Consider the following 27,924-nt stretch of genomic DNA (forward strand, 5'->3'; position numbering starts at 1 on the left):
AACGCGGGAACGCCAGCCCGGGTGGGAGATTCTTTGCAACCGAGGGCGGCTTCGGGGCTCCCCGGCTGCCGTCTTCTTCGGAGGTGACAGCCAGCCCGCATGGAAGAGGAAGAGGAACCGAGCACACAGCCGGCCGGCGGCGGCGGGGCCGGGGCTGCCACTGTGGCGGCGTCTCGGTCCGAGTGCGGGGAGGAGCCGCCTTGCCGGAGCCCCGAGGTGAGCAGTCGGCCGGCCTCGCGGACCCCCCGCAGGCCCCCTCGGTAGAGGGAGAGCCCGCCTGGCGGGAAGAAGTCGGGGTGACCGAGCCACAGCGGCGCCAGTGGGACTCGGCCCTGCACTTGAGGTCCACAGCCGGCCTCCACGCCACCGCCGGCCCCGGGTTCGAGTGCTGGGGAATTCAGTCCTGAAACTCCACGCTCCCCTTGTCCGTGACTGACAGCCCTGACCTCTGTCAGTGACCTGTCAGTGACTGACAGCCGAGCTCTGAGCGGCCCGGGTGGGGTGGGGTGGGGTGCAGGTTGATTTGTTTTTAGTGATGATCGCTACTCTTTGACAAATTACAGACGCAAAAATAAATTTTTTTTGAGGGTCCTGGAGGCTCACACCACTGTGCTCAACGGGGCTTTTTACTACTTGCTCTGTATGTTGTCTGCGATCCCTCTGGGGTGCCAGGGTTCTAAGCCCTAAGAGCTGTACTATCTATCTCTCCAGCCCAAAAGCGAATTGTTTTTGCTTAGTTGTTGTTTTGTTTTGAGGTCACACCCAGCGGCGCTCAGGGATTACTCCTGGCTTTGCACTCAGAAATCACTCCTGGCAGGCTCAGGGGATTATATGGGATGCGGGGATTCGAACCACCGTCCTTCTGCATGCCAGGCAAACGCTCCACCTCCACGCTATCTCTCCGACCCTGAATTGCTTTTTGTTTTGTATTGTGTTGTTTTGTTCTTGAGCCGCTCAGGGGTTACTCCTGGCTCTGCACTTAGAAATCTCTCCTGGCAGGCACGGGGAACCTTATGGGATGATGCCAGGATTCGAACCAGGATAAGTCCCTCCTGGATCGGCTGCGTGCAAGGCAAATGCCCCACTGTTGTGGTATATCAGGCTCTGCGAATTGTTTTTAAACAAAAGGCTAGAGAGCTGTGCCGCTGGTAAGGCGCTTGCACTTCAGTCCCTGGCTCTCTGTGTGATGCTTGGAGTGATAGTCGCGGAAGCTGTGAGCCCAGGAACCCCTCAGCGCTCTGGATGTACCTCCACCCCTCGAAATAAGTAAAATCTTAAAGACTAATTCGTTCATCTTATTTGACTACTGTAATTATGAATCGTAGGTAATCGCTTCTCAAAAACAAACAAACAAAAACCCAGCCCGTTTCGATTAATATAGAAACAGGATAATCTTGTTTGGGTTTATTTTTTTAGCTTATTAATATCTTTATTTAAGCACCATCGTTACAAACATGTTTGTTGTTGGGTTTCAATCATAAAAAGTACAACCCCTTTACCAGTGCAACTTTTCCACCACCAATGTCCCCATCTCCCTCCTCTCCCATCCCCTGCCAGACTTCGAGATGAATTCTATTTCACTTACCACCATTGTCATGATAGTTGTTGGTGCAGTCATTTCTCTAACTGCACTCACCATTTGGGTTTGATTTTTCCGAGCTCATCTTGGGGTGCCCTGGAACCACTTATTTATCAGTGCTCCAGGTTGTCTCCAGAAGTGCTGGAGGATTTGGGGGATGAAACTGGGGTCTCGCTGCTAGCAAAGCACGTTTATGCAGCCCAGTAAGAGGATCTTTTCGCGTTGGTTTCACTGGGTTTCTCTCCTTAGTAGGCAGTTTGCCCATGAGATCTGGATCTGGCCTTTATCACTCCCCTCATCTCACACTGCTCTTTTGCTCTCAGTTGCCTATGGTAGTTGTACTTTTATGTATCTGGTTTTGTGCCCTGCCTGCTCTACCTCCCTGTGTCCTGCCTGTTTTGCAGTTGGATCTTGGTATCATTGTCTCGTTCTCTGTATTCTAGTACCTAAATAGTCGTACCGACACAGAAATCTTCATTACCCTCTCAAGCCTGTCTACTATAGTCCAGTGGGCAAGGCTCTTTTTGCCTTGCAAAAAGCCCACCTGAGTTTGATCTCCAGCATCACATGGTCCCTGGAGCTAGCCTAGAATGATTTCTGAACCAAGAGTCAGGACTAATCCCTGAGCACCTTTGCCACAAAACAGACCAAATCAGGAAAAAAAGCCACACTCATCCCCGCCTCCCTACTTATGTCTGAGGTACTGTCAATAAACATCATTATATAGGGCAGTTTCAAAGTTCTTAAGATTTAGTTTTAGTAAGAATGGTTGAAGATACTTCATTATATTTTGTTTTGGTTACTGTTGGTTGCTCAGGGCTCACTCCTGGCAGTGTTGGAGGGGGCTGTGTGCAGGGGATGACTATATGTGGTATTGGGGATCTAATCTGTTACCCTGAATGCCTTACCACTGTACCCTCTCTGGCCCACTTCATTATAATGAATAGGCCTAAAACTTTGAGCTATGCACCTCTCTCCAAAGCAAACAGATAAGTGCTGAGGATCAAACAATTTTTAAAAAGTCAAGAATTTTGCAGATAATAATGTTACTCAGCATTAAGTTCTGCAGCAATGTTTTTTCACAAGAAAATAAGCCTCAGTGTATCTTGCCATATGTGAAGATTCTTTTTTTTTTTTTTGGTTTTTTGGGCCACACCCGGTGACGCTCAGGGGTTACTCCTGGCTATGCACTCAGAAGTCGCTCCTGGCTTGGGGGACCATATGGGATGCCGGGGGATCGAACCGCGGTCCGTCCTAGGCCAGCGCAGGCAAGGCAGGCACCTTACCTCCAGCGCCACCGCCCGGCCCCTCCATATGTGAAGATTCTTACTTGTGGTAATAAACCATGCAGCCACTCACTTAGACACATGAAAATTGAAAAACCTCAAAACTACAATGGTGTAAATTAATAATAAATGTGGGGTTTTAAAATTTTTTTTCTGCTCAGTAGATTGAATTGAGTATCCATCTTTGTTGTTGTTGTTTGGGGGGTGGGATTTGATCCATATAAGGAATACTTAGGGCTTACTCCTGGCTCTGCTCATGAAGCACTTCTGGAGGTGATTGCAGGATCTAATGGGATTCTGGTTATTAAACCCAGGTTGGCAGCATTCAAGGCAAGCACTTTACTATTCTATCTCTTTTGCCCAGAGCATCCATCTCTGGAACCTGCTAGTAAATGTTTGCTTGGGGGCTATACCTATATACTCTGCTATGCTCAGGTTTATTCCTGGCTCTGTGCTCAGAGATCACTCCTGGCAGTGCTCAGGGGACCATATGGGGTTCTGGGGATTGAACCTGGACCTGCTGCATGCAAGATACTTGCCTGCTATGCCTTCTCTCCAGAAAAGTTACTCTTAACTTTGTCTTAAACTTGACTGAAACATGGCTATAATTGGACATTGGAAGATTTATAGTTTTTTTTTTTTCCAATTTGTTTTGTTTTAGGGCCATACCCAGCAGTGCTCAGGGCTTACTCTTTGCTTTTTGCTCAGGAATCACTCCCAGCAGTCCTTGGAAGACCATATGGGTTAGCAGCTATCAAATCCAGGTCAGTAGTGTGCAAGGCAAACACCTTAGCTGTTGTGCTATCACTCTGGCCCCAGGCTTAAAGAGATTTTTTTTTCTTTTTTTTTTTTTTTTTTAGAAATCATGCAGTATAGCATGTCTAGAAGAGACCTAAGCATTAATTATTTAATTTTGTGAGAAATTTTTGTAGCTGTGTAAGAATTAAGTGAACTGGGGAGAAAGAAGTTAGCCAAAGAAAACATCTGACCAATCAAGACAGTGGGTTTGATAATAAAAATGAATGTACCTAGTTTCAACCTGAATGAAACTGGAGTTTAAGATTTAATGTAAGCTTAAGGACAATGGTAAGTTACCCAAATAAAAATGTAGTAATAGGGTCCAGAGAGATAGTAGATAGAACAGCATGTGGGGCATCTGCTTTGCATGCAATCGACCTGTTTTCTATCTCAGATGCCCCATCAATCTGTTCCCCGAGCCCTGTACCTCAGCACAGAGCTAGGAGTAAGCCCCAAGCACAAAGAGGTGTGACCCCAAACCCAAATAATAATAATAATGTAGTCAAATGTCCTACATTTAATATATTGCAGGTTTATTTTCTTGACTCAAGATCAGTGTAATAAAATATGTGTTTTTTTAAATGCCCACAAGAAACTTTAATATACTTGAACTATACAAAAATTCTTCCAAGAATTCTTCCATTCATGCTTGAGACTACAGATTTTTCATAAAGAAGATAGGAATAAGTCATTCTTTTTTTGTTGTTGTTGTTTTGTTCTTTTGTTCTTGGATCACACCTGGTGGCACTCGGGTTACTCTTGGCTCTGTGCTCAGAAGTCACTCCTGGCAGGCTTGGGGGACCATATGGGATGCCGGGATTCAAACTGGGGTCTGTCCGGTATTGGCTGCGTGCAAAGCAAATGCCTTGCTGCTGTGCTATCGCTCTAGCCCCCAAAATAAGTTATTCTTAAGTTCTCTAGCTTAGTACTTTAAAGTCAGGGCCTCTGGGCCTATTTATTATTTTTTTTCTCTTACTCTGTAATTATAGTTCACTTAAGGACAGGGAGGTAGAATATGAGTAAGGTAAACTAATATTTGTAACATTGCATGTGGATAATAATTTATCTTATAAATGAACTTTTAAGGGTGCTGGAGCAATAGTAGAGTGGGTAGGGCATTTTCCTTGGACACAGCTGACCTGGCTTCCCTGAGATGCACCCTCTGATTAACCCTTCAGGAGTAATCCCTAAGCATCGCTGGGTGTGGCCCCAAAACCTAAACTAAAAAAATGAACCTTTACAATTACATAATAAAAGTTTGGGACTACCTTTAGATGGTGATGAGATTTGGGTCTTGGTTTTATTTTTATTTTTTAAATTTTAATGATTTTTTTATGAATCACCTATGAGATACATAGTTATGGAGTTGTTCATGATTGAGTTTCTTTTTATAAATACATTTCCAAACAGTTGTATTCATTTCTAAAGGTCTCTTTGAAGTATACATGACTGAGTTTCAATCACATAATGTTCCAACACCCATTCCTTCACCTGTGCATATTTACTGCCACATCGTGTACAGTTACCCTCCTTTACCACCCTAGACACTCTCTCTCTCTCTCTCTCTCTCTCTCTCTCACTTCCTCCTCACCTGTGCATATTTACTGCCACATTGTGTACAGTTACCCTCCTGTACCACCCTAGACACTCTCCCTCCCTCCCTCCCTCCTCTCCCTGGTTTGCAATACCTTTACTGAAGGTATAATCACTTTACCTCTTTTCAGCACCCAGTTCTTTTCTAGAGTGACCATTTCCAACTATCATTGTCTTAGTAGTCCCTTCTCTGCTATAACTTCACTCCCCATCTTTTGGGGGTCTTGTTTTACTTAAGGTAAGAAAATGCATTGGAACTATAGATCTTGCGATGGTTTTTGTGTAACTTTTACAAATTGTTTCTAAAACTGAATGCATTCCCTTTGTCTTGTGTCTGAGAATATTTTGGACATGATCTCTATTCCTTTTATTTTACTTTTGTTCTGTGCTTAGGAGGAGAGGGGTATATTCCCTATCATGTCCAGCATGCAAAGCATTCACGTCAATCCTTTGAGCTATCTCTATTGGACACAGCCGACCCCAATTCGATCCCTGGCTTCCCATGTGGTTCCTGGAGCTGCCCATTTTATTGTATTTATATTTATTTATTTACCTTACCCCATTTTATTTATTTATTTTTGGTTTTGGGACCACACCTGGAAGCGCTTGGGAGTTACTCCTGGCTCTGTGCTCAGGAATCACTCCTGACAAGCTATGGAATCATACAGGATGCCAGGGATTGAACCCAGGCTGTATTGTCACTCCAGCCCCCCCCCATTTTATTTTTAATTGGGCAGTGTCTGTTTATTTCTGTAATCAAGCATAAAAATTCTCAGGATTCATTAATATATATATATATATACCTGCATAATGTTATGAAAGTTAGTTGAAAAATTGGTTTATTGGTAATTTTAGAATATTATTTGTGGAAAGGTTTATACTATAGTATGTGGTGATATATAAACTTGTCTTTAATAATCAAATGGGTATAATCTTATATAGTCTTTATAATAATGTTGCTCAAATACTATTTACTATTACCAAATGCCAATTAAGACATTATTAGATTTTATAGATAAGGAAACTGAAGATCAGAGACTAATAAGTAACTTCCTCAGCTAATAAATGGTTGGCTGAGCTCTGTACTTAGGAGATTCTGATTCCTAGTACCAGCTCACTTTTTACATAGCTTTGTTGTCTTTAAAAATCTTGTTACTCAGAAGAGAGATTAAATTATATTGAAAATACAGCATCCTTCCAGTGCTGTATTTACTGGTACTGCAAATGGTGCTCTTTATTCTGCATGTAATAGGAAAAGGTCCTGCTGAAGGAATTCAGATATATAAAGTGTTTTATTAATTATAACTCTTTCCTTTTTTCCCCTCTAAACATTTTAGAAAAAGCAAAAATGTAGATTTGATGGCCAAGAAATAAAAGGATCTAAATTCATCACCTCCAATGCAAGTGATTTCAGTGACCCAGTTTACAAGGAGATTGCTATTACGAATGGTTGCATTAATAGAATGAGTAAGGAAGAACTCAGAGCTAAACTTTCAGAATTCAAGCTTGAAACCAGGTAATTAAAAATAACCTTTTCAAATTAAGAGTACCACATACTCATCCTCAAAACTTTTGGGGGGAGAAAACACAACCTTAATCCTATCATTAAATTGATGATATTGCCAGATTAGATAGCAACTATAATTAGCATTCCTGAGCATGAATCTGTTTGTGCAACTGATTATTTCTGTCAATCTTTTATATTGTTTTTGTTTGGGGGCCACACAGGGCTGTGCTCAGGGACTGCTCCTGGTGGTACTGGGAATCAGGTTGATCCTGGATGTCCTGGATGCAAATCATCTGCCACAGCCTATTGAGCTTTCTCTCCAGCTCCCACTTTAGAACAGAGAACAGGATTATTGAATCAAAGGCTGACCATTTTTGAAATCTACTAGCACTTATATAGGAATATGTATCATAGTATATCAAGTGTTTCAAATAATTTTATTTATTTATTTATTTATTTATTTATTTATTTATTTATTTATTTATTTATTTATTTTGGTGCACTGCAATTTTGAGGTACTGCAATACCAGGTCGATGCATGGAATGGACGGAGCAAGCTCCTATTCCAGTTCCTAATGCCAAAAATCCACTTAATATAGTCGTCGGATAGACAACGTATCAGATATTAAAGTGATAAGAACAGATACTACGCTTGATCTTAGCCAAAAGGTCGAGAAGTGATTCAAATCATTTTTAGTTGTTTGGTTGATAGTTAACATATTTTGTTTTATTGATGAAATTGAGTATTTCTTTTGCATTTTTCTTTGTTTTAAAATATACATAAAAAGAACAGAATAATAGCCTGTGTTCTGTTTAATTAACTGTTGAGTGAGATAATAATGCAGCTTAGCCAGCTCTATCTCTGTGTATGTATGTATATATATATATATATATATATATATATATATTAAGTTGCATATTTTGAACAGCAAAACCACTTTATTTTGATTTGGGCCATTGAGCCTTAGACACCTTAGGAATCCAAAAGGCATATGGATTTTTTGAGATACAGTAAATTTCCAGGCATCACAAAGATTATTAATGACTCTGGGATCCCTGAATCATTGTTTTATAATTAGTATTCTTATCTTTTTCTCTAAATGTAGCATTACAGTGTTTCAAAAAGGTATATATTATTTTTTTCACTTCTATATTGTCTATATCATAGTGCATGAAAAAAATTTTACCTTCTGATTTATTCTTTTATTTATTTATTTATTTTTTATTTTGAGTTTTGAACCACACTGTTGTCACTCAGGAGTTACTCCTGGCTCTCAGCTCAGAAATCACTCCTGGCAGGCTTGGGGGACCATGTGGGATGCCGGGAATCAAATCCAGACCCATCCCGGGTCAGACATGTGCAAGGCAAACACCCTACCACTGTGCTATCACTCCGGTCCCCCTCCTGATTCATTCTATTAAGCAGGTACTACCTGTATTCTGCAGAAGATATTTGTGAGCAAGATAGTGTGAATGAAGATTGCTTACTCTTTGTTGACTGACATGCAGAAAACTAGGTATACGTTTATATGTATGTTTATTTAAAAAATCAATTTTAAAATATGACAGTTTTTATAGGCTACACTAGACATTAAAGGTAGAGATGTCAAATAGATTTGTTCTCCACTTTGGAAAACTTGTTTTGAGAAAGCACACTGACAAATCACTTTTTATCAGTGCTGTATAAGAAGCCTAGCTAAGTAGAGCTTAAAATTATATAAAGCAGCATGTTTCTGGTAAAGAAGAGTGATATTTGACTTGATGAGCCAAGTGGAAGGGGCAAAATCTTGAGATTTTAAAAAAAAGGTTAAAACACTACAAGATTTTTGTTTTGTTTAGTTTTTTGGGCCACACCAGCTGGTGCTCAGGTTACTCTTGGCTCTGTACTTAGGGATCACTTTAGTGGTACTCAGGGACCCATATGGGATACCAAAGATAGAACCCCAGGTTGGCCATGTGCAAAGCAAGTCCATTGTACTATCTCTAGCCACTCTGCTGCATGATCTTTTTTTTTTTTTTTTTTTTTTTTTTTTTTTTTTTTGTGTTTGGGCCACACCTGGCAGCACTCTGGTTACTCCTGGCTCTGTGCTCAGAAATTGTTCCTGGCAGGCTCGGAGTACCATATGGGATGCTGGGAATTGAACCTGGGTCTGTCCCAGGTCATGCATGCACGGCAAATGCCCTACTACTGTGCTATCATTCTGGCCCCCCTGATCATTCTTATTACTCAGACTGCTCAACAAAGGCGCATGAAGTGTTCCACAATTATACAACACATTGTAGTGTGTTTTATCTTCAGTGTGCCTACCACAGGGCATAAGAACACTTGCAGATGATACAGAAATGATAGTAGCCAGATAGATATGAAAGAACTTAGTACTGATGCCTGCTTTTCTTGTAAACAGAGATGGGAGTCACCGAAGGTATTTCAATGGGAAGTGCCGCCTGTAGTGCTTCTTAAGCAAAATAAAGATAGAATAGGGAGGGTAATGAGAATGGAGTTTGACAGCATCCAAAAGGCTACTGGCAGTCACAGAGCAAGAATTAAGCATGGCCAGATTTTAAGTACTTTTCAGAGTTAATTGGCAAAACTAATGATAATTAGAATATCAATAGCCAAGGGAGATGTTGAAGACTGATGCATTTCTCACTAGAGCAAATGGTAACTCTTTAGCTGAAAATACAAATACATCTAATCTCCTAAGCTATATACTGTCAATGTATATGGATAGGGATCTGGAAAGGAAATCTTCTAAATTGGTTTTTCTGTTAATCTTAAATAGATAGCAAACATTAAACTGTAAAAGTTAGTTTTACAGTGCCTTTATTTATTTGAATTTCTTTGGGTTGTCTAATTCAGTGGTTTTCAACTGCCAACGTAAAATCAGTCAAAAGCTTTATTGTTGCTTAACATCAGTTAACAGATTTAAGAAGACTGAAAAATATTAGTAATTGTCCTATGGAATAAGTCAATAATAACTGTAGTTTTCATATTTTACATGCCAGTTTATTGTATAAGGTAGTATGAGTGTGTGTGTGTAATAAATAAATAATAACTGTAGTTTTCATATTTTACATACCAGTTTATTGTATAAGGTTTTGTGTGTGTGTGTGTGTGTGTGTGTGTGTGTGTGTGTGTGTGTGTGTGTGTGTGTGTATGTGTGTGTGTGTATACTGTTTTTCTGCCAACATTGGGATAGCTTCATTGGAAGGCCCTATGGTTCCTGCAGAGGTTAATTTCATTCTTTCTTTCCTCAGAGGAGTGAAAGATGTCCTGAAGAAGAGACTGAAAAACTATTACAAGAAACAGAAGCTGATGCTGAAGGAGAACGCTTGTGCGGACAGTTATTATGACTACATTTGTATTATTGACTTTGAAGCCACTTGTGAAGAGGGCAACCCGCCTGAATTCATACATGAAATTATTGAATTTCCTGTCGTTTTACTGAATACCCATACCTTAGAGATTGTAAGTGTGTTGTTTTATCTTTTTTTATTTTTTATTATATTATTATTATTTATTTATTTTTAATTTGGCAGCAACATTTCTCAGGTTTATCACTAAGGAAGAGGAGCTTATATAATGTTTCAATTAGGATCAGACTTTCTGAAGTAGTCTTTTGCGCTTTACACTTGTTTCATCTTCATTGAAAAAATAGAAATACTGAAAGAAAATAGTTTCAAACCAGTACCTCTTCATTTTTAATAACTAGATTACAGCAGTTTGATTTTTGGGTGTCTTTTTTTTCTTCTTCATTTTGAAAATATATGTAACTGAACTCAGAATTTCTCAAGTTATGGAAAAAAAAACCTGTTAATTATCTTTAGTTCCAGAAATTCTGATTTAATGGAGAAAGTGAGTTGTGTGAGTGAAGAGGATGGGACTTGACAGCAGTCAGGTTTGAGTACTATTGCTGTAGACTAGTATATAATCTGACAACAATCATTTGCAGAATCATCTTTCAACTTAGAATTGGCTATTTTCCTGATGAAAAGTTTATGGGGGAAATGACTCTCATAACTTTGGCTGCTAAGCTTATGCTTCCTAAGAATAAACTCTAGATGCAAGCTATTAAGTGATTACTGTCACCTATTTTTGTTTTGTTGGGTTGTGTTTTTTTTGGGGGAACATATTAGGTGGTGCTCAATGGTTACACAGGGATCACTCTTTGGTGGTACTAGGGGGACCATGGGTGTTCTGAGCTTGCATCTAGAATTTATTGTTAGAAAGTGTAAGTACTTAATTTTTTCTTTTTATATCTCTTCCTCCCTCCCCCGCGAACACCAGGCATATAGGATCTCCAAATTCACTCTGAGAGGCACTTTCTTCTCTTCCAAAGATTGAGATGCACTTGCTATCAGCACCTCTACTTTTACTTTTTTTTATTAATTAAAATTTTTTCAATGACAAGGAATATTCCCTCTTTTATCATCCTAGCATTAAGAATTTCTGACTATAGATGATTGGACTTTGAACTTGTCTTTTTTTTTTACCAAAGAATATGATTTGATTTAGGGAACAGATATAGGAATAGAGGAAAATAAAACAATCTTAGCCTGATTTGATGCTTTATTTCAGTTCAGAGAGTTGTGAATGGAAAGTAATAAAGCATGGAAGCTTTTCAGAAATGCTAAAACTGGTTACAAAAGTATGATATTAGTGACCTTTGTGATTTGTCAGTTTTCCACTATTCAATTCTTACTACGAAGAATGATGGAATCTTTGATGTTGCTTCAAAAATTTATTGCTATTTTGAAAAATCTTACTATGTTGAAGTAGAACATGCATCAATAGACTTTTCAGTTCTAAAATACTACAGGCAATATTAGCAATATTCTGCTCCTCGGGGAAACATTTTCTTAAATTGTGGTTTGAAGGGTTGCTTTTATACACTGGTTTAATTTTACAAATCTTGTTAATTACAAAATGAGAGTGTACTGGGAGTGGAGAATAATCCTGAAATTGGTAAGACTTCAGAACACATTAGTTATCTATAAAATGCAAACTCAGGTGGCTACTTTGGTTATGTATCAAGTGTCCTGTAACTGAAGTCAACAAGTGTACTTTAATGTGCTGTCCTTCCCTTGTAGGAAGACACCTTTCAACAGTATGTGAGGCCAGAGATGAACACACAACTTTCAGATTTCTGCATCAATCTAACTGGAATTACTCAGGTTATAATTCTGTGTTTCTTCTTCTAGAATGTAGAAAACTTAAAATTAGGGATTTGTTTTAGACTTACATACCTTTCTTTTGTTAACATTTTAGTCTGGTTCAATATATTATGTATTATGACTTTGAAAAAAATATAAACAAATGAATTTTTTTGTGATAAAGCAAGCAGTGGTCAACTGAGGATGGGGTGTAAATTATTACAAGGAGCATAATGATACTTTTGGATTGATTAGTAATTTTCACCTGATTGTGGAGGTGACTTGACAGGTATATACAGTTGTGACATTTGATTCATTTAAAAAAAATGCATTTACTGTACATACATTTTACTTGAATTCTTTTTGTTGGATTCTTTTTGTTGTTTTGTTTAGTTTTGGTTTTCGGGCCACACTTGTCAATGCTCAGGGAATTACTCCTGGCTCTGTGCTCAGAAATTGCTCCTGGCAGGTTCAGAGAACCATATGGTATGCCAGGAATTAAACCCGGGTTTGTCCAGGGTTGGCCAACGTGCAAGGCAAACGCCTTATCAATGTGCTATTACTCCGGCTCCATATACTTGAATAAAGTTGTTTTGAAAAACAAAATAGATGTGAAAACAAATATAACTTAGTTCCAGTATAGTTTTTCACAGCCTTCTAGAGTTGTAATAATGTAATGCAAAGGTAATATTTGTAATGAGTTTATGACTAGATAACACTTTTTTTTTTAATTTTTTTTATAATGTGGGGGACCCTTTGTTCATTTCCTTATTTATTTATTCATTCATTGATTCACCTGGCAGACCTTTCAGTGTGTGCTGTGTTTACCAGGGTATGAGGGATGCAAAGATGGTCAGTGAATCTCTGTTCTGTATTCGGCAAACTTGAAAGAATAAGTCAGGAGGACTATTAGAATAAGCCATTGATCGTATGGTGGCTAGATAGACTGGCAACTTAGCTATAGTCATTGCTTACAAGCATCTATAAAAGGAGCTTTCTGTGATAGAAGAAATGGGAAGTCTATCCTAAAAAAAAAAACGACCTTAAATCAATTTGGTGAACTTGGGTAGTCATAGTAGAGAAATAAAATAGCCAATTTGAATAAAATGGCCAGGCAATTCAGGAATCAATATTAGAACTGTAAGTAGTTCAGGATGGTTCACATATGTATGAAGTGCCTTAAAGATATTGTTCCATATCAAGCTAACTTGAAGGAGGAGTGGCCAGAGAGATAGCGCATTTTTTGCCTTGCACGTGGCTGACCCAGGTTTGATCCCCAGCAACCCTCACGGTGTCCCAAGCTTGCCAGGAGTGATTTCTGAGATCAGAGCCAGGAGTAACCTCTGAGTGTTTTGGGGTGTGGCCCCCAGACCAAAAATAAAGTGAAGAAGGATGCAAACCAGATCATGGAGAATCTGAGGATCTGTTTATTTTGAATCTTGGGGACTGAGTGTTGGGAGGATTATACAGTGAAAATAAAGAAATGTGAGTATTGAGGGGCAAGAGGCTACTGGGGGTAGGATGCTGGCTGACCAGAGTTCTATCCCAAGTACCCTGTATCACACCCCCATATTTCCAACCCAGGGAGCTGGTCTAAAGTTGGATCACGCAAATTAATAAAACAGGCCAGTCAAGAGAGAATCATCGAGTCTGGTGACTCTTCTTGCCTCATGGTCTCTCTGGGCCCCAAACTGACCTTACTTTATTTACCCATTCAACTTCAGGTGGGAGTGGGAGGGTCTAGTGAGAGATGAAAGTACCTATCCAGGTGAACTTTTACAAGTCATAGGGCTTGATGAAAAGAAAGAGGAAGTTGGAGAATGTCTTTGTTTTGAGTAAATCAAGTTGTAAACAAACAGATTCTAAGAAAAGGGGATGATCTTTGTTTTGGGTAAACTAAGATATAAGCTAAGAGTACTCTATATTGTCCCCAAACCCTGCCATCAGTGATCCTTGAGCACTGCTTTGTGACTTAAAAATCCAAAAAATAGGGGCCGGGTAGGTGGCGCTGGAGGTAAGGTGTCTGCCTTGCAAGCGCTAGCCAAGGAAGGACCGCGGTTCGATCCCCCGGCGTCCCATATGGTCCCCCCAAGCCAGGGGCGATTTCTGAGCACATAGCCAGGAGTAACCCCTGAGCATCAAACGGGTGTGGCCCAAAAAAAAACCAAAAAAAAAAAAAAAATCCAAAAAATAAACAAGTGTGAGCTTTGAGATAGCAAGACTATTTAAAAAGAAATTTTTTTTTTATTTGTCTTTGGGCATCCTCATGGCAATTCTCAGCCATTTGTTCAATGTGAGAGCTTGGGAGTTTGGATTGCTTAGCCCTGTAGAGAGTCCTGTATTACCAGTAGCCTTCTGAACCTCAAGTGCTGTGGGTGTGATGCTTGGTGGACTTAATGGTTTCTGGGATTGAATTTAAACAGGGTCAGTCCATGCAAAGCAAGTGCCTTACCCCTGTATTGTCTCCAGCCCACAGAGACACTTGATGACTTTGAACTGAGAGGAAATTTTTCTCTCTTTATAACCACTCTGCTGAGGCTTAAAAATGAGTGAATCCCTGGGAATGATTATAAATATTAATTTTGGGGATATATATGCTTTACTTAAAATCTGATCTTAATACTTAGACAGTTTTTAGTTGCCTTAAAAGTATAAAGAGTTTAGGAGCCAGAGACATAGCATGGAGGTAGAGCATTTGTCTTGCATGCAGAAGGGTGGTGGTTCGAATCCCTGCATCCCATATGGTTCCCCAAGCCTGCCAGGAACGATTTCTGAGCGTAGAGCCAGGAGTACCCCTGAGCTCTGTTGGGTGTGACCCAAAAACCAAAAAAAAAAAAAAAAAGTATAAGGAGTTTAGCCAAAAAAGAGTTTAAAAATAAGACTTTTTTTTCTTTGCCTCTAATGTATATGAGGGGTTTTGTTAATATAATATTTAATGTCCCTGATTTTTATAAATTTTGTTTTTATATTCTCAGGATCAGGTGGACAAAGCTGATACTTTCCCTCAAGTACTAAAAAAAGTTATTGACTGGATGAAATTGAAGGAATTGGGAACAAAGTATAAATATTGCATCTTAACGGATGGGTGAGTATTTTAGAATGTTGTTGTTTTGTTTGGTTTGGTTTGGTTTGGTTTTTTGGGTCATACCCGGCAGCCTTCAGGGGTTACTCCTAGCTCTGTGTTCAGAAATCGCTCCTGGCAGGCTCAGGGATGCCGGGATTTGAACCACTGACCTTCTGCATGAAAGACAAATGCCTTACTTCCATGCTATCTCTCTGGGCCGTGAATGTTGTTATTTTTAATCGACTTTTGAAGATTAAATATGTCCTTAAACACAAACAAAAATTATTTGCTTGAGTTGATGGATATTTTTTGAGATCTATTGTTAAATCTTAAACACAAATGATGTTCATGATAAATAATTCGGGAGTTTTTATCTTAATACAAAATGTGCAATTTTGTGAAAGCCTTACATTCTGGGAAATTATTCAGAATTTCATTACTAGCTAGGAAGGGGTGCGGGACTGGCATTAGGACTTACCAGAGTATTTTTTTTTTTTTTACACCACCCATCACCAGTGCAACATTCCCATCACCAATGTCCCAAGTCTCCCTCCTCCCCACCCGACCCCCGCCTGTACTCTAAACAGGTTCTCAATTTCCCTCATACATTCTCATTATTAGGACAGTTCAAAATGTAGTTATTTATCCAACTAAACTCATCACTCTTTGTGATGAGCTTCCTGAGGTGAGCTGGAACTTCCAGCTCTTTTCTCTTTTGTGTCTGAAAGTTATTATTGGAAGAATGTCTTTCATTTTTCTTAAAACCCATAAATGTGTGAGACCATTCTGCGTTTTTCTCTCTCTCTCTGACTTATTTCACTCAGCATAATAGATTCCGTGTACATCCATGTATAGGAAAATTTCATGACTTCATCTCTCCTGACAGCTGCATAATATTCCATTGTGTATATGTACCACAGTTTCTTTAGCCATTCGTCTGTTGAAGGGCATCTTGGTTGTTTCCAGAGTCTTGCTATGGTAAATAGTGCTGCAATGAATATAGGTGTAAGGAAGGGGTTTTTGTATTGTATTTTTGTGTTCCTAGGGTATCCAGAGTATTTTTCTTATTAAACCTTTTCATTGTGAAACCGCGCGGGGTTTTATGAGAAATATATTGATATTATTGTTTTTTTATCTGCTTGTCATTATCTGAATGCCATGCAGGCGCTCGTTTTATTCCTTTACTCCGTCACTCCCAGCTCCTGTTACCCCACATTTAACCATTTTTCTGTACTAAGGATTATTGTTTTGGCCAAGGTGGGTTACATATCTTTCACAGTAAATTATTTGGTAGAGTCTAAAGCTTCAGCAGGCAACGCGTCACGGCAAGGTTCCATGCTGTAGGCTTTTTGGCCAAAATAAGGTGAAGATGCAGCCTTGGCTGCCCCCCACAGCCTTTTCTCTCCTTCCTCCCCGTCCCCAGGGTTATTCATGGACAACTACTCAGTGTCCCAGCAAGTGGGTTCCGGTGAGGTGCAATTTAAAAGGCTTCCTTGTTCCTGCAAGGGGCTGGGAAGGGACTGCTGAACTTTCAACTTCCAGCAATTAGGAAGCAAATGCCTCTCGGGGAGTCAGAAACTTCAGCAGGCAACAAGGGGAGGACATGGCTCTATGCTCTCTTCGCTTGTTCAAATCACAGGCCAAAGTGGTGTCTCGAAAACACCCCCCTCCCTCTTGACTATTTTTAAAACATAAAAGGGTCACGTGTATCCTTTGTATATCTCAGGTGTATTATTCCCTTAACATCTATAACTCTTTTCGAATATCCTCATATAGTGACAATTTTGCCTACTGGATTTGTTATTTGATTGTTTGATTTTCCCCCCTTTGAGATCTGTTTTATAAGCAATACTGGTAGAAGAGTATCTCTGTATAAATTTTATTTATGTACCAAGTTACGGGGAATGTTGGACTTTCTTCGTCGGCCCCCAGATGCACCAACAATACCTTGTGGCATTGATTCTCTTTTGCATAGGCACATTAAAATGGGAAAATAATACATATGCAAACAAGTTCTTATCTAATAGAGATGGGAACAAAAATTTGGTAATGTAATTAGGTCTTTTACCCTGAACATTGGCATAATGATTTGGCTCAGGCCTCAGAAGAATGGGCATCACCCCCACACACCTGAACAATAGATACCATCTATGGAAACAACCACAATTGTCTATAACATTACCAGGATCCAAGCCTCTACCAGGGAAGACCTACCACTGCTTTGGCATTGACTTACTCCAAAGAGTGCTCCCAATACCCAGACAACTCAGCAACAGTCTGCATGCAGGGAAGATCGCTCCACATTGAATGGTATGCTGAAACTAGAGGATGCTCCACATCAGACTGACATCGATGATAGAAATGCACAGAATCCAGAGTCTTTAAATATAAGAATCTGATACCAACAATAGCTAAAATGTGAAAAAGTTTCACCGGGACCACTGAGAATGACTCGAGTTGGACAGACTGGTATGCCTGGAACCCAGAGTTGTTCTTATGCCAATAAACTTCTGTGGTGAGGCCTTTTTGTAATCAGGTCAAGGATATTTTTCCATTTTCCCCATTTTTCTGGACCTATGCAAACAGCGGCGATTGCCACTATCACACCTTTATTATATTTTTTTACTCTTATCCTTTAAGGAAAAAAAATTCAACTTACTGAACTTAAAAACAACTAACTAGTAGAATGCCTGTCTTGAATACAGGAAGGGGATGGGAAGGGGGGGAAGGGGTAATGTTACACTGGTGAAGGGGGGGTGTTTTGGTTATGACTGTAACCCAACTATGATCATGTTACTTAAATAAAAATATATTTAAAAAAATTTCATTACTAGAGCACTAACAAAAATAGATACCTATGTATAGAAATAATTTGACAGCCAAGATAAACAGCTCAAGGCAGTTGGAAATTGACTCCAAGCATATTACAAATGCACAGGATAAAAGAATTCTGGATTTAGCACTTATTTTTAATTTTCTTAAAGCATACTTGAAAATACTAATTTTGCCAGTACAACTTTTTTTCACCCCGTTGAAGTTTATAATTTTACTACTAATCTGTCTTACTTTTACTACTAACCAGAAAAGCCATGTGTGAACTAATATACTTACATGCAGTAGTCTCATATTTAACTATATAATTTGACTAGTGTTGTAGAAACATGCTGTATTAGAACAAATTTTATTCTAACTACTTGATATGAACTATTTTTGTTCCTTTCAAGTATGTTGTTCATTGTTTTTAAATTTTATAGTATTTAAGTTATTCTGCAAAGTATTTCTAAATATGAGAAACCTTGCATTAAAGTAGATTTAATAGATTAGTTTAAATAAATTGAACAAAGTTTTACACAACAAGATAGAAAAGTCTGCCCAGGCAATCTAAACCATAGAATGATTGTAATGAGTCCTATAACATGGTTTTAATTAATCTAATATCTAATAATGCTTTCTGTTTGAAAAAAGAAAATATAAATGCAAACTTCTTTTCTTTTGTTTTAATTTAATTTACATTATTTAAAGAGCATGCATCACATAGTTGGCATGCTTGATCATAATAGATTTGTTTCCAGATAAGTGGGAACTATATAATTTTTTTTTATTTTTTTTAATTATGAGAACAAAGATGCAAAGAAAGAGGACAAGGTAAAGTTACAGTGGAAGGACAATCACCCATAACATAATTCTCAGAAGAAGTCCCCTTGCTGATATCTTAACTTTGAACTTTCAGCCAAAGAACATTAAGATAAATAAAACAGAATCCATGTACAATTACTTTGTCCCTCAAGTCCCCAGATTGTAACACATTATAATATTTCTTAACAGCACACAAGGCAATCTAAAGCCATAAAACTCACGTAACTCCTTAAACATTAGAGGCATAGTATTTTTTACATTTCCATGTACATGCATATTAGCTTAAGTTAACCTCAAATTTTGTTAAAATTTTAAGTGGGTTTTTATTTTAAAGATTAGAGTCAAAGGAGCACAGTAAAAACGATGTTAGAGCGGCAATTGTTTGCATAGGCCCACCAAAATATGAGGGGCATGGAAAGGAATAACCTTGGCCTAAATACAAAGAGACCCTACCCCTGAAGTTTCCTGGCATAAGACCAACTCTAGGCTCCAGGCAAGCTAGATCGTCCAATCCAAGACATTGTCTGTAGTGCCAACACACTTTTCACACAGTCTCTGTTGTTGGTATCATGTTTCTGTATTAAAGATCCTGGAATCTACATATCCTACATTGAAGACAGGATGTGGAGCGTCCTCTTGTTTCACCTCACAATTAAAGGGCAATGCAGGGATCCCTGTCTTGTAAGCAGGTCGTTGTTGTTGTTAAGTCTTCTCAGTGTTAAGGGAAGTCTTTTTTGAGTAGGTCGATGTCTGAGCAGTGGTAGGGTCTTCCGTGGTAGAGGATTGCTTCCAGGTGATGTTATAGACCAACCTGGATGTTTCATGGATGGCTTCCCTGGTTCAGGGGAGAATGGAAAATGCCCTTTCTTCTGAGGCCTGTACCAGGTCGTTATGTCAATGTTCAGGGTGTAAGGTCCCTTTGCACTACAAGATTTGTGTGTTCCAATCTCTATTAGATAGGATCTTATTTGTATGTATGAAACTATATAATTTTAACAAAAAGAAAAATAAAAAGTACAGCAACAAGAAAATTTGTGAAAATTATTGTATCTCTCAATGATGTCATTAATTCATTATCAGAAAGTTAAGTAGGCTTTTGTTGTTAGTTGACCATTCTGTTGCTTCATTTCTTTATTTTATTTTATTTTTTTTTGGATTTTGGGCCACATCCAGTGATGTTCAGGGCTACTCCTGGCTATCCACTCAAATCACTCCTGGCTTAGGGGACCATATGGACGCCAGGGATCCAACGGAAGTCTATCCTGGGTCAGCCACATGCAAGGCAAAACACCCTACCACTGCCCTATTGCTTCATTTCTGAATATTAGGTGGCTTCAGATACACATGGCATCTAAATTGGTGTGTTCCTAAGGGATGACAATATTGTTCAAAAACAGAGTTGTCCAAGATTTCCAAACACTATTGCTGATTCTGGGGCTTGTTTGGGCTCTCAGACCTTCTGAAAGTACAAGACTGGGGCAGGGCAGAATGTCCACACTCACTTCAGAAAAAATCCTGGTTAATAATCAGCCCAAATACCAACATACCTGGAGATTTGGTCACATGGTATCTTTTCAAAGAGTCATAATGTGGTGAAGCAGGGCCATTGGTGAAGCAGCAGTTGTTGGTGATGGGTACAGCAGGTGTGACTTCTTTAGAGCAGAGTCTTGGGGTCTCTCTTTGGAAGATTGTGAGATTCGAGCTGCAGGGCATTGTACCCATGATTTTTTACAACTTGGTTTAATTTACATCTCTTTCAGGAACAGAGTAAATAAGTTTATGGAATTGGCCTGGGCATAACGACTGCATTTGTCTCTTTTTTTGTTTTTTAAAGTTTAAAAGTTTTGGGGCCGGAGAGATAGCGCAGCGGTGTTTGCCTTGCAAGCAGCCAATCCAGCATCTAAGGTGGTTGGTTCAAATCCTGGTGTCCCAGATGGTCCCCCATGCCTGCCAGGAGCTATTTCTGAGCAGATAGCCAGGAGTAACCCCTGAGCACCGCCAGGTGTGGCCCAAAAACCAAAAAAAAAAAAAAAAAAAAAGTTTTAAAGTTCTTTAAAGTTTGAATGTGTTTTTGAGGAAATGAAGTTAATCACATAAGCTAGATATCCTGTGTAACTCTGATAAAGGGATGTAGTATATGTAAATAAGAAATAGACCTTTAAGACTTGATAAGGATAGTATTAATTCCTTTTTTGTTTTCTGTTTTTGATTCATAAGTTCATGGGATATGAGTAAGTTCCTGAATATTCAGTGCCAGCTAAGCAGGCTCAAATATCCACCTTTTGCCAAAAAATGGATCAATATTCGGAAGTCATATGGAAACTTTTATAAGGTAAAATTTCTGTATTTATTATGCTATTCTTGATGAATTTACTGTACTAAGTGTGATTTATAAGATCTTTTTATAGAAAAAGGTAATTATTTACCATTTACCTTTTCTTTTTATTCCTGGTTTTTGGTTTTTGAGCCACACCCAGTGACACTCAGGGTTTATTCCTGGCTATGTGCTCAGAAATTGTTCCTGGCTTTTGTGGACTATGTGGGATGCCAGGGATTGAACCCAGGTTCTTTCTGGGTCAGCCGCGTGCAAGGCAAATGCCTTACCGCTGTGATATTGCTCCGGCCCTGGAAATTTACTTTTTAATTTCCAAATTCATAATTTTTTACTCTTAGAAACTAAAAGAGTTGTTGAAGTTACTAAAATAGATTAGATATGCATGATCTTTAGTAACAAGTTTGAAGTTGGAGGGATAGTCAATATATAGATTGTGGAAGAAGTATATACACTGAAATTTTATTAATTAATGTACTATATTTCACTTTTTTTTTTTTTGCTTATTTTTTGTTTATGGGCTATACCTGGTAGTGCTCAGGGGTTACTTCTGGTTCTAATTTTAATTTTGATATGCTCAGAAATTACTTCTGGGAGGCTTGGGGGGACCGAATTGGATACCAAGGATCAAACCTGGCTTGGCTCCATGCAAGGCAGACACGCTACCCATTGTACATTACTCTGGCTCCCAATGTATTGTTCACTTTTAAAATAATGTGAGAGATACTGTGGTGTTATGGCACATGCCTTAAATGCAGCTGACCCTGGTCCAACCCCTGGCACCAAGTGGTCCCCCAGATATTCAGGGTGGCTGGGCAGGTCCTGCACCACAGGACCAGAGCATCACTACTAATGGGTGTTTTGGTGCAGAGCACAAGGAAGGTAGGGGAGTGCCCTGAAGCACTTTTTTTACTTTCATTTTCTAATTTTCATGTTTCTAATTACATACTTATGGTACTTTTGTAATTTCCAGTTTGAGTTAGCTGTTGCATTCCTAAATGGAAGCTGAGAATTAAAAATTCTTTGAAAGGCACCATTCCTTTATGCCCTGCATCATTCTTATAACAGTTATCTTGCCTTTTTAATCAAGTCCTTAACAATGAATGTTAAAAGCTGTATGGCTCTGCAGCATAGATATACTGGTAATTTTTTCCTAGATTTATTTATTTTGGTTTGGGGGCCACACACAACAATGCTTAGCCGTTACTCCTGGATATGCCTTCAGGAATTACTCTGGCTGTGCTCTGGACCAAATTATAGCTGATATTTAGACCCAGAATGGCTTTGTGCAAGGCTTGTACCCTACTTGCTATACTATCACCCCCCTCACACAACTTTTTCTAAGTTTATTACTATAAACTCTTTTTTTTGGGTTTTTTTTTTTTTTTTTTTTTGGTATTTGGGCCACACCCAGCGGTGCTCAGGAGTTACTCCTGGCTGTCTCCTCAGAAGTTGCTCCTGGCAGGCACGGGGGACCATATGGGACGCCGGGATTCGAACTGATGACCTTCTGCATGAAAGGCAAACGCCTTACCTCCATGCTATCTCTCCGGCCCCGAGTTTATTACTATAAACTCTTTAAGTGTTTAGGAAAATTCACCATTGAAACTCATCTGGTTCTGGGCTTTTCTTTTTAGGGCAACTATTAAATCAGTCCTTCTTGTGGACTAACATGCCTTCAATTTTTCTATTTTTATTAGTCAGCCGTGGTAGGTTGTCTGTTTCTAGGAAGAGTATACTTCACCTAATTTATTGGATTGTGTTGAAAAAAGTTATTTTTAAAAATGTATTTTTAGCTAATATTTATCTGAAGGTTTATAATGCATTGTGGTATTTATCATGGAAGGTTAAGATATCCCAGGATGGGGCCCGGAGAGATAGCATGGAGGTAAGGCGTTTGCCTTTCATGCAGAAGGTCATTAGTTCGAATCCAGGTGTCCCATATGGTCCCCTGAGCCTGCTATTTCTGAGTGTGGAGCCAGGAGTAACCCCTGAGCACTGCCGGGTATGACCCAAAAACCAAAAAAAAAAAAAAAAGATGGGGCCGGTGAGGTGGCACTAGAGGTAAAGTGTCTGCCTTGCAAGCGCTAGCCAAGGAAGGACTGCAGTTTGATCTCCTGGTGTCCCATATGGTCCCCCCTAGCCAGGGACAATTTCTGAGCGCTTAGCCAGGAGTAACCCCTGAGCATCAAACGGGTGTGGCCCAAAAAAACAAAAAAAGAAGAAAGATATCCCAGGATACTTATTGTAGTGTTTTTGTATAATTTGTTTTATGATTCTCCCAGCAACCTGGTGAGTGTAAACAGTACAACTATTATTTTCGTTTTTCAAATGAAGAAACGAAGACTACAAGATAGACATATGGGGGCCGGTGAGGTGGCGCTAGAGGTAAGGTGTCTGCCTTGCAAGCGCTAGCCAAGGAAGGACCGTGGTTCAATCCCCCGGTACCCCATATGGTCGCCCCTAGCCAGGGGCAATTTCTGAGCGCTTAGCCAGGAGTAACCCCTGAGCAGCATCAAATGGGTGTGGCCAAAAAACCAAACAAACAAACCAAAAAAGATAGACATATGACAGCTCTATAGACTATGAAGCATAAAGCTTAACTAATCATTTTGATAGGAATATACAGAAAACTGAACAGTATTCTTTAGTAGGAGGGATGTTTGAATTTGGGGAGTGCAAAAATTTTGGCATTTGTCAAAATGGAACAAGTATTTAGATAGAATAATGCCACACAACAGTATCCTATTTATCTTTCTTATCTTTAGTAACTGAGAAAGGTTAAAATTTTTCTTTGTTTAAGAAATTCGTCAAATTAGGGGCTGGAGCAAATTAGCACAGCAGGTAGGGCGTTTGCCTTGCACGTGGCTGACCCAGGATGGGACCTCAGTTCAATCCCCCAGTGTCTCATATGGTCCCAAGCCAGGAGCCATTTCTGAGCACGTAGCCAGAAATAACCCCTGAGCATCACTGTCACCCGGTATAGCCCAAAAACAATTTAAAAAAAAGGGCGGGAGGGGGAAGGGAAGGGAAGGGAAGGGAAGGGAAGGGAAGGGAAGGGAAAGAAAGAAATTAGTCAAATTAAATAATATTTTAAATAAGATACATGATATATCAGGCAGAAAAATGAGTTCAGGTTGAAAAGGTAGAGAACCTCAACTTAGATACCTCAACCAGTTTTTTTTTCATATATGTTTTGTGAAATGTTTAGGTATCTTAAGGATTCTATTAGCTTATTATGTTTATATGTTGGCTTTTTTGTAGGGAAAAGAGGTTGTTGGGTCACAGGTGGCTATAACCAGAAATTATGTTGTTAGAGGACCTTTGATGCTGATTGTAGCCCTTTGAACTATAGCACCCTGGCTCTTTTGTGTATGTATTTTTGTAAGATGACTTTTATTTTTATGGGTTTATGGACTTCCTGAGATATTGGTCAGGGACTCTTCTATGCTCACAGGTCACTCCTGGTGATGCTCCAGGGACCAAATGGAGTAAGTATGAAACCAGGGTTTGCCATGTATAAAGCATGCACCTTAATCCCTACCTTACCTTTTTGGGCTAAAGTCATTTTAAAAAATACATGTTTGTATATTATATTTCTGAAGTTTTGCTTAGTTTTTCTTCTTTAACCAATAGAATTTGTCTTCTGTTTAACCTGTTGTTGCTTTAACTCAATTTTCTGTTTTACACTTACAATACTAAAGAATTAACTTAGCTGTTTATTTTTCAGGTTCCTAGAAGTCAAACAAAATTGACAATAATGCTTGAGAAACTGGGAATGAATTATGATGGGCGACCCCACTGTGGCCTCGATGACTCTAAGAACATTGCTCGAATAGCAGTTCGAATGCTCCAGGATGGCTGTGAGCTCCGAATCAATGAGAAAATCCATGCGGGACAGCTAATGAGTGTGACTTCCTCATATCCCATAGAGGGCACTCCAGCTCCACAAATGCCCTATTCTAGAAAATAGCAGCAGTTTTGTCCCTGGATTGTTCACAAAGAAGTAGCAAAAGCCTATTTATGGAAGTTGTTCAGCAATGCAGAATGTCAGCAGCACCTTCTACATCTAAATTTTAACTATGGTTGTAGTTATACCTGTGAGGGGGTGCAGACTCTGTGGTGAGGGCATAATTCTTTGTCACCAGCACTTTTGATATGAGCAGTGTTTGTTACCCAATAACACTTCCTGCTTCTAATTGAATTTTAAGATGTCTGAGATCATGTGGTTTTTAAATGAAAGGTTTTATTGGCTTTCCCTTTGACTGTTATCTCATTGATTTTTTTATAATGTGTGATTAGTTCTCCATTTACGTCATTTGATCAAATCTTTTCTTAAAATACAGAAACAGTTGTTAGGGGTATATGTAGCCTTTGGATTTCAAAACTATCCTATGATTTTTGAGGTTTGTCTGAGCTTTAACTAGTAATTTTTTATAAAGTACTTGATTCAAGGTGTTCACATTTATTTTTAATGCCTAATTGGAAGACTTGTGAGAGATGTGGGACCTGATTCAACTCAGTTATTGATGAGAATTAATGAAAACTCAGAAGAAAGTACCATTTAAAGGAATCAAAGGGCTATACTTCACAATTCATATTATATAGATAAATTAATGATAAGGGGCTGACTGCTTGGTGTTTTGGTTTCCTGAGTCCTTATCCTAAGGAATCATGCTTTGAAATAGACTTAAGAATCACAGCTTAAATTTACATTTGTATCCAATATTCTGAATTAAGGTAATAAAATCAAATAATACTTTCTACCAAATCTTATGGTTTTTATACTAAAAACTAATTTTACATAGTACATGTCCAGTCATACATTGAGTAGCTAATTCCTAACTACTTCTGAAAACAAAAGTTGTGATTACAGATGTAAAGCTCTTCATATTTGAAAGATAAAAATACCTATTTCAGAATTAAATTACTCCATAACGGGTTATGGAACATTTTCATTGATATGATTTGTGTCTTATTTCATAATAATTGTGATACTTCTATTTTATTTACATATTTTAATAAGATGAATTATATAAAGGTCCCAGCCTTGATGCATAGGAGAAAAAAAAGCATTTTTCTCATAGACTTCTCTACATAATGCTGTTGGGTTTTTATTTAAGAGGATGAGTTCTGCCTGGAGCAGTAGACATAAGGATATAATAAAGGATGGGACCAGAGCAGTGGCACAAGCGGTAAGGCATCTGCCTTGATTGCGCTAGCCTAGGATTGACTGGTTCAATCCCTCGGTGTCCCATATGGTTCCTCCAATCCAGGAGTGATTTCTGAGCACATAGCCAGTAGTAACCCCTGAGTGTCTCCAGGTGTGACCCAAAAAATAAACAAAAAAGAATATAATAAAGGATAATAAGGCCAAGGTTCTGTGAACTCTTATACAACCCAATAGAATTATAGTAAAACGAGATTATGAGTGGTTAGATTTATACAGTGAAGTCTGGAATGAAATGGTTTGATTCTTACTTGGTTTGGTTGGGAGTGGGGATGGGGTTCGGCCACATCTGTCATTGCTCAGGATTTATTCCTGGCTCTGCATCTGAATCATTCCTGCAGACCAAGGGGACTGACTATAGAGTATGCCGAGGATCAAACCCAGCTCAGCTGAAAGCAAGGCAAATGCCTTTCTATTGCTTTGATCCCTAATACGTATTTTTGCTAAGATTTCTGTGAGCCTCCAAAAGTACCAGATAATATACTCTAAAATATATCTAGAAATTTGTTTTTTTTTTTTTGTTTTTTTTTTTTTTTTTTGTGGTTTTTGGGTCACACCCGGCAGTGCTCAGGGGTTATTCCTGGCTCCAGGCTCAGAAATTGCTCCTGGCAGGCATGGGGGACCATATGGGATGCCGGGATTCGAACCGATGACCTCCTGCATGAAAGGCAAACGCCTTACCTCCGTGCTATCTCTCCGGCCCCATATCTAGAAATTTGTAATGATTTCCTGCATATTCTTCCTGAGGTATTGTTCCATGATAACAGAGACAGCCGATCACTCTTGAGATGTGAGTGCCAGGTGCCCCCTAAGCCAGAGGTTTTCAACCTTTTTTATACCTGTGAATCAACAGTAGGAAACTATTGCACTAGACAACTTTGGGTGATTTTTCTAACTAGCCATCTTGCCGTAGAATTCAAAGCTCATGCCATTGGAAAGCAATAGTTTTCTCTTGTAGGAAAAGCAACATTTGGGACATCTGAGAGTGGCAAAAAAAATTATTCATTACTCTCCTTTTTTCTTTTGTTTATCCTTTTGTCAGACTATTAATTTATTCTTTCCTTTGTGTGTGTTGAGTGTGTTTCTTTTTGTTTTAGGGTCCCACATGGCAATGTCAGGGGTTGCTTCTGGCTCTGCACTCAGAAATAACTCGTGGCAGTGTTCTGGGTAGCCTAAGTAATGGCCAGGATTGAATTGGGCTACTGCATACAAGAGATAATAGCATCTGTAGTATCTCTGGCTCCCAAGTCTGCTAATTTTTGTTATTCTTTCTGCATAGTACCTGAGTTCCAACAGAACTACTTTGTATTTCTTTTTTAATAACTTTAAAAAGCTCTAAGCTCTCAGTACTCTATTGACTCAAACAGATACTTAGGGATCCTTTACTGTCCATACTCATTTTTAAAAAAACTGACTAGTTTTTAACACACAAATATGATTGTATATAAGTATAAAGGAGATCCTTTAATATATATATATATATATATATATATATATATACACACACACACACACACACACATTCTGGGATGATCGCTGTGTTAAGGATTAATAAATTACCTCACATAGATTATGTGTGTGTGGTAAAAATGCTTCCAATTCTCTGGTTATGTATATTAACTTTAGTTACTATGCTGTATATTGTTTCTCAGAACTTACAAAAAATAATTTGTACATTTTGACCATTTTTCCTCACCCTCAACATTTGACAGTTTGCTTTCTATAATGTAATTAGTTTTACTACA

At 38.9% G+C, this 27,924-nt stretch overlaps 1 protein-coding gene and 1 non-coding gene across 2 annotated transcripts; one reads left to right on the forward strand and one right to left on the reverse strand.

The window, feature by feature from the left end:
* On the forward strand, positions 1-25,146 carry ERI1 (exoribonuclease 1). Its single transcript, XM_049772376.1, has 7 exons — positions 1-216; positions 6,594-6,772; positions 10,022-10,232; positions 11,855-11,938; positions 14,893-15,002; positions 20,835-20,949; positions 24,680-25,146. Exons 1-7 carry the CDS (start codon positions 100-102, stop codon positions 24,920-24,922), a joined length of 1,059 nt encoding a protein of 352 aa, XP_049628333.1. The 5' UTR covers positions 1-99; the 3' UTR covers positions 24,923-25,146.
* Positions 7,256-7,445, reverse strand: LOC126008151 (U2 spliceosomal RNA). The gene has a single exon (XR_007495534.1). It is a non-coding gene; the product is annotated as a U2 spliceosomal RNA (small nuclear RNA).
* Positions 25,147-27,924: the final 2,778 nt, after the last annotated feature.

The sequence above is a fragment of the Suncus etruscus genome, chromosome 4, assembly GCF_024139225.1.
Source record: "Suncus etruscus isolate mSunEtr1 chromosome 4, mSunEtr1.pri.cur, whole genome shotgun sequence".
Taxonomy (NCBI): Eukaryota; Metazoa; Chordata; class Mammalia; order Eulipotyphla; family Soricidae; genus Suncus; species Suncus etruscus.

Coding starts and splice junctions, on each gene's coding strand:
- ERI1 (XM_049772376.1), top strand. CDS start 100: ATGGAAGAGGAAGAGGAACCGAGCACACAGCCGGCCGGCGGCGGCGGG. Junction 217..6,593: donor CGCCTTGCCGGAGCCCCGAG/GTGAGCAGTCGG, acceptor TAAACATTTTAG/AAAAAGCAAAAATGTAGATT. Junction 20,950..24,679: donor CATATGGAAACTTTTATAAG/GTAAAATTTCTG, acceptor TTTATTTTTCAG/GTTCCTAGAAGTCAAACAAA.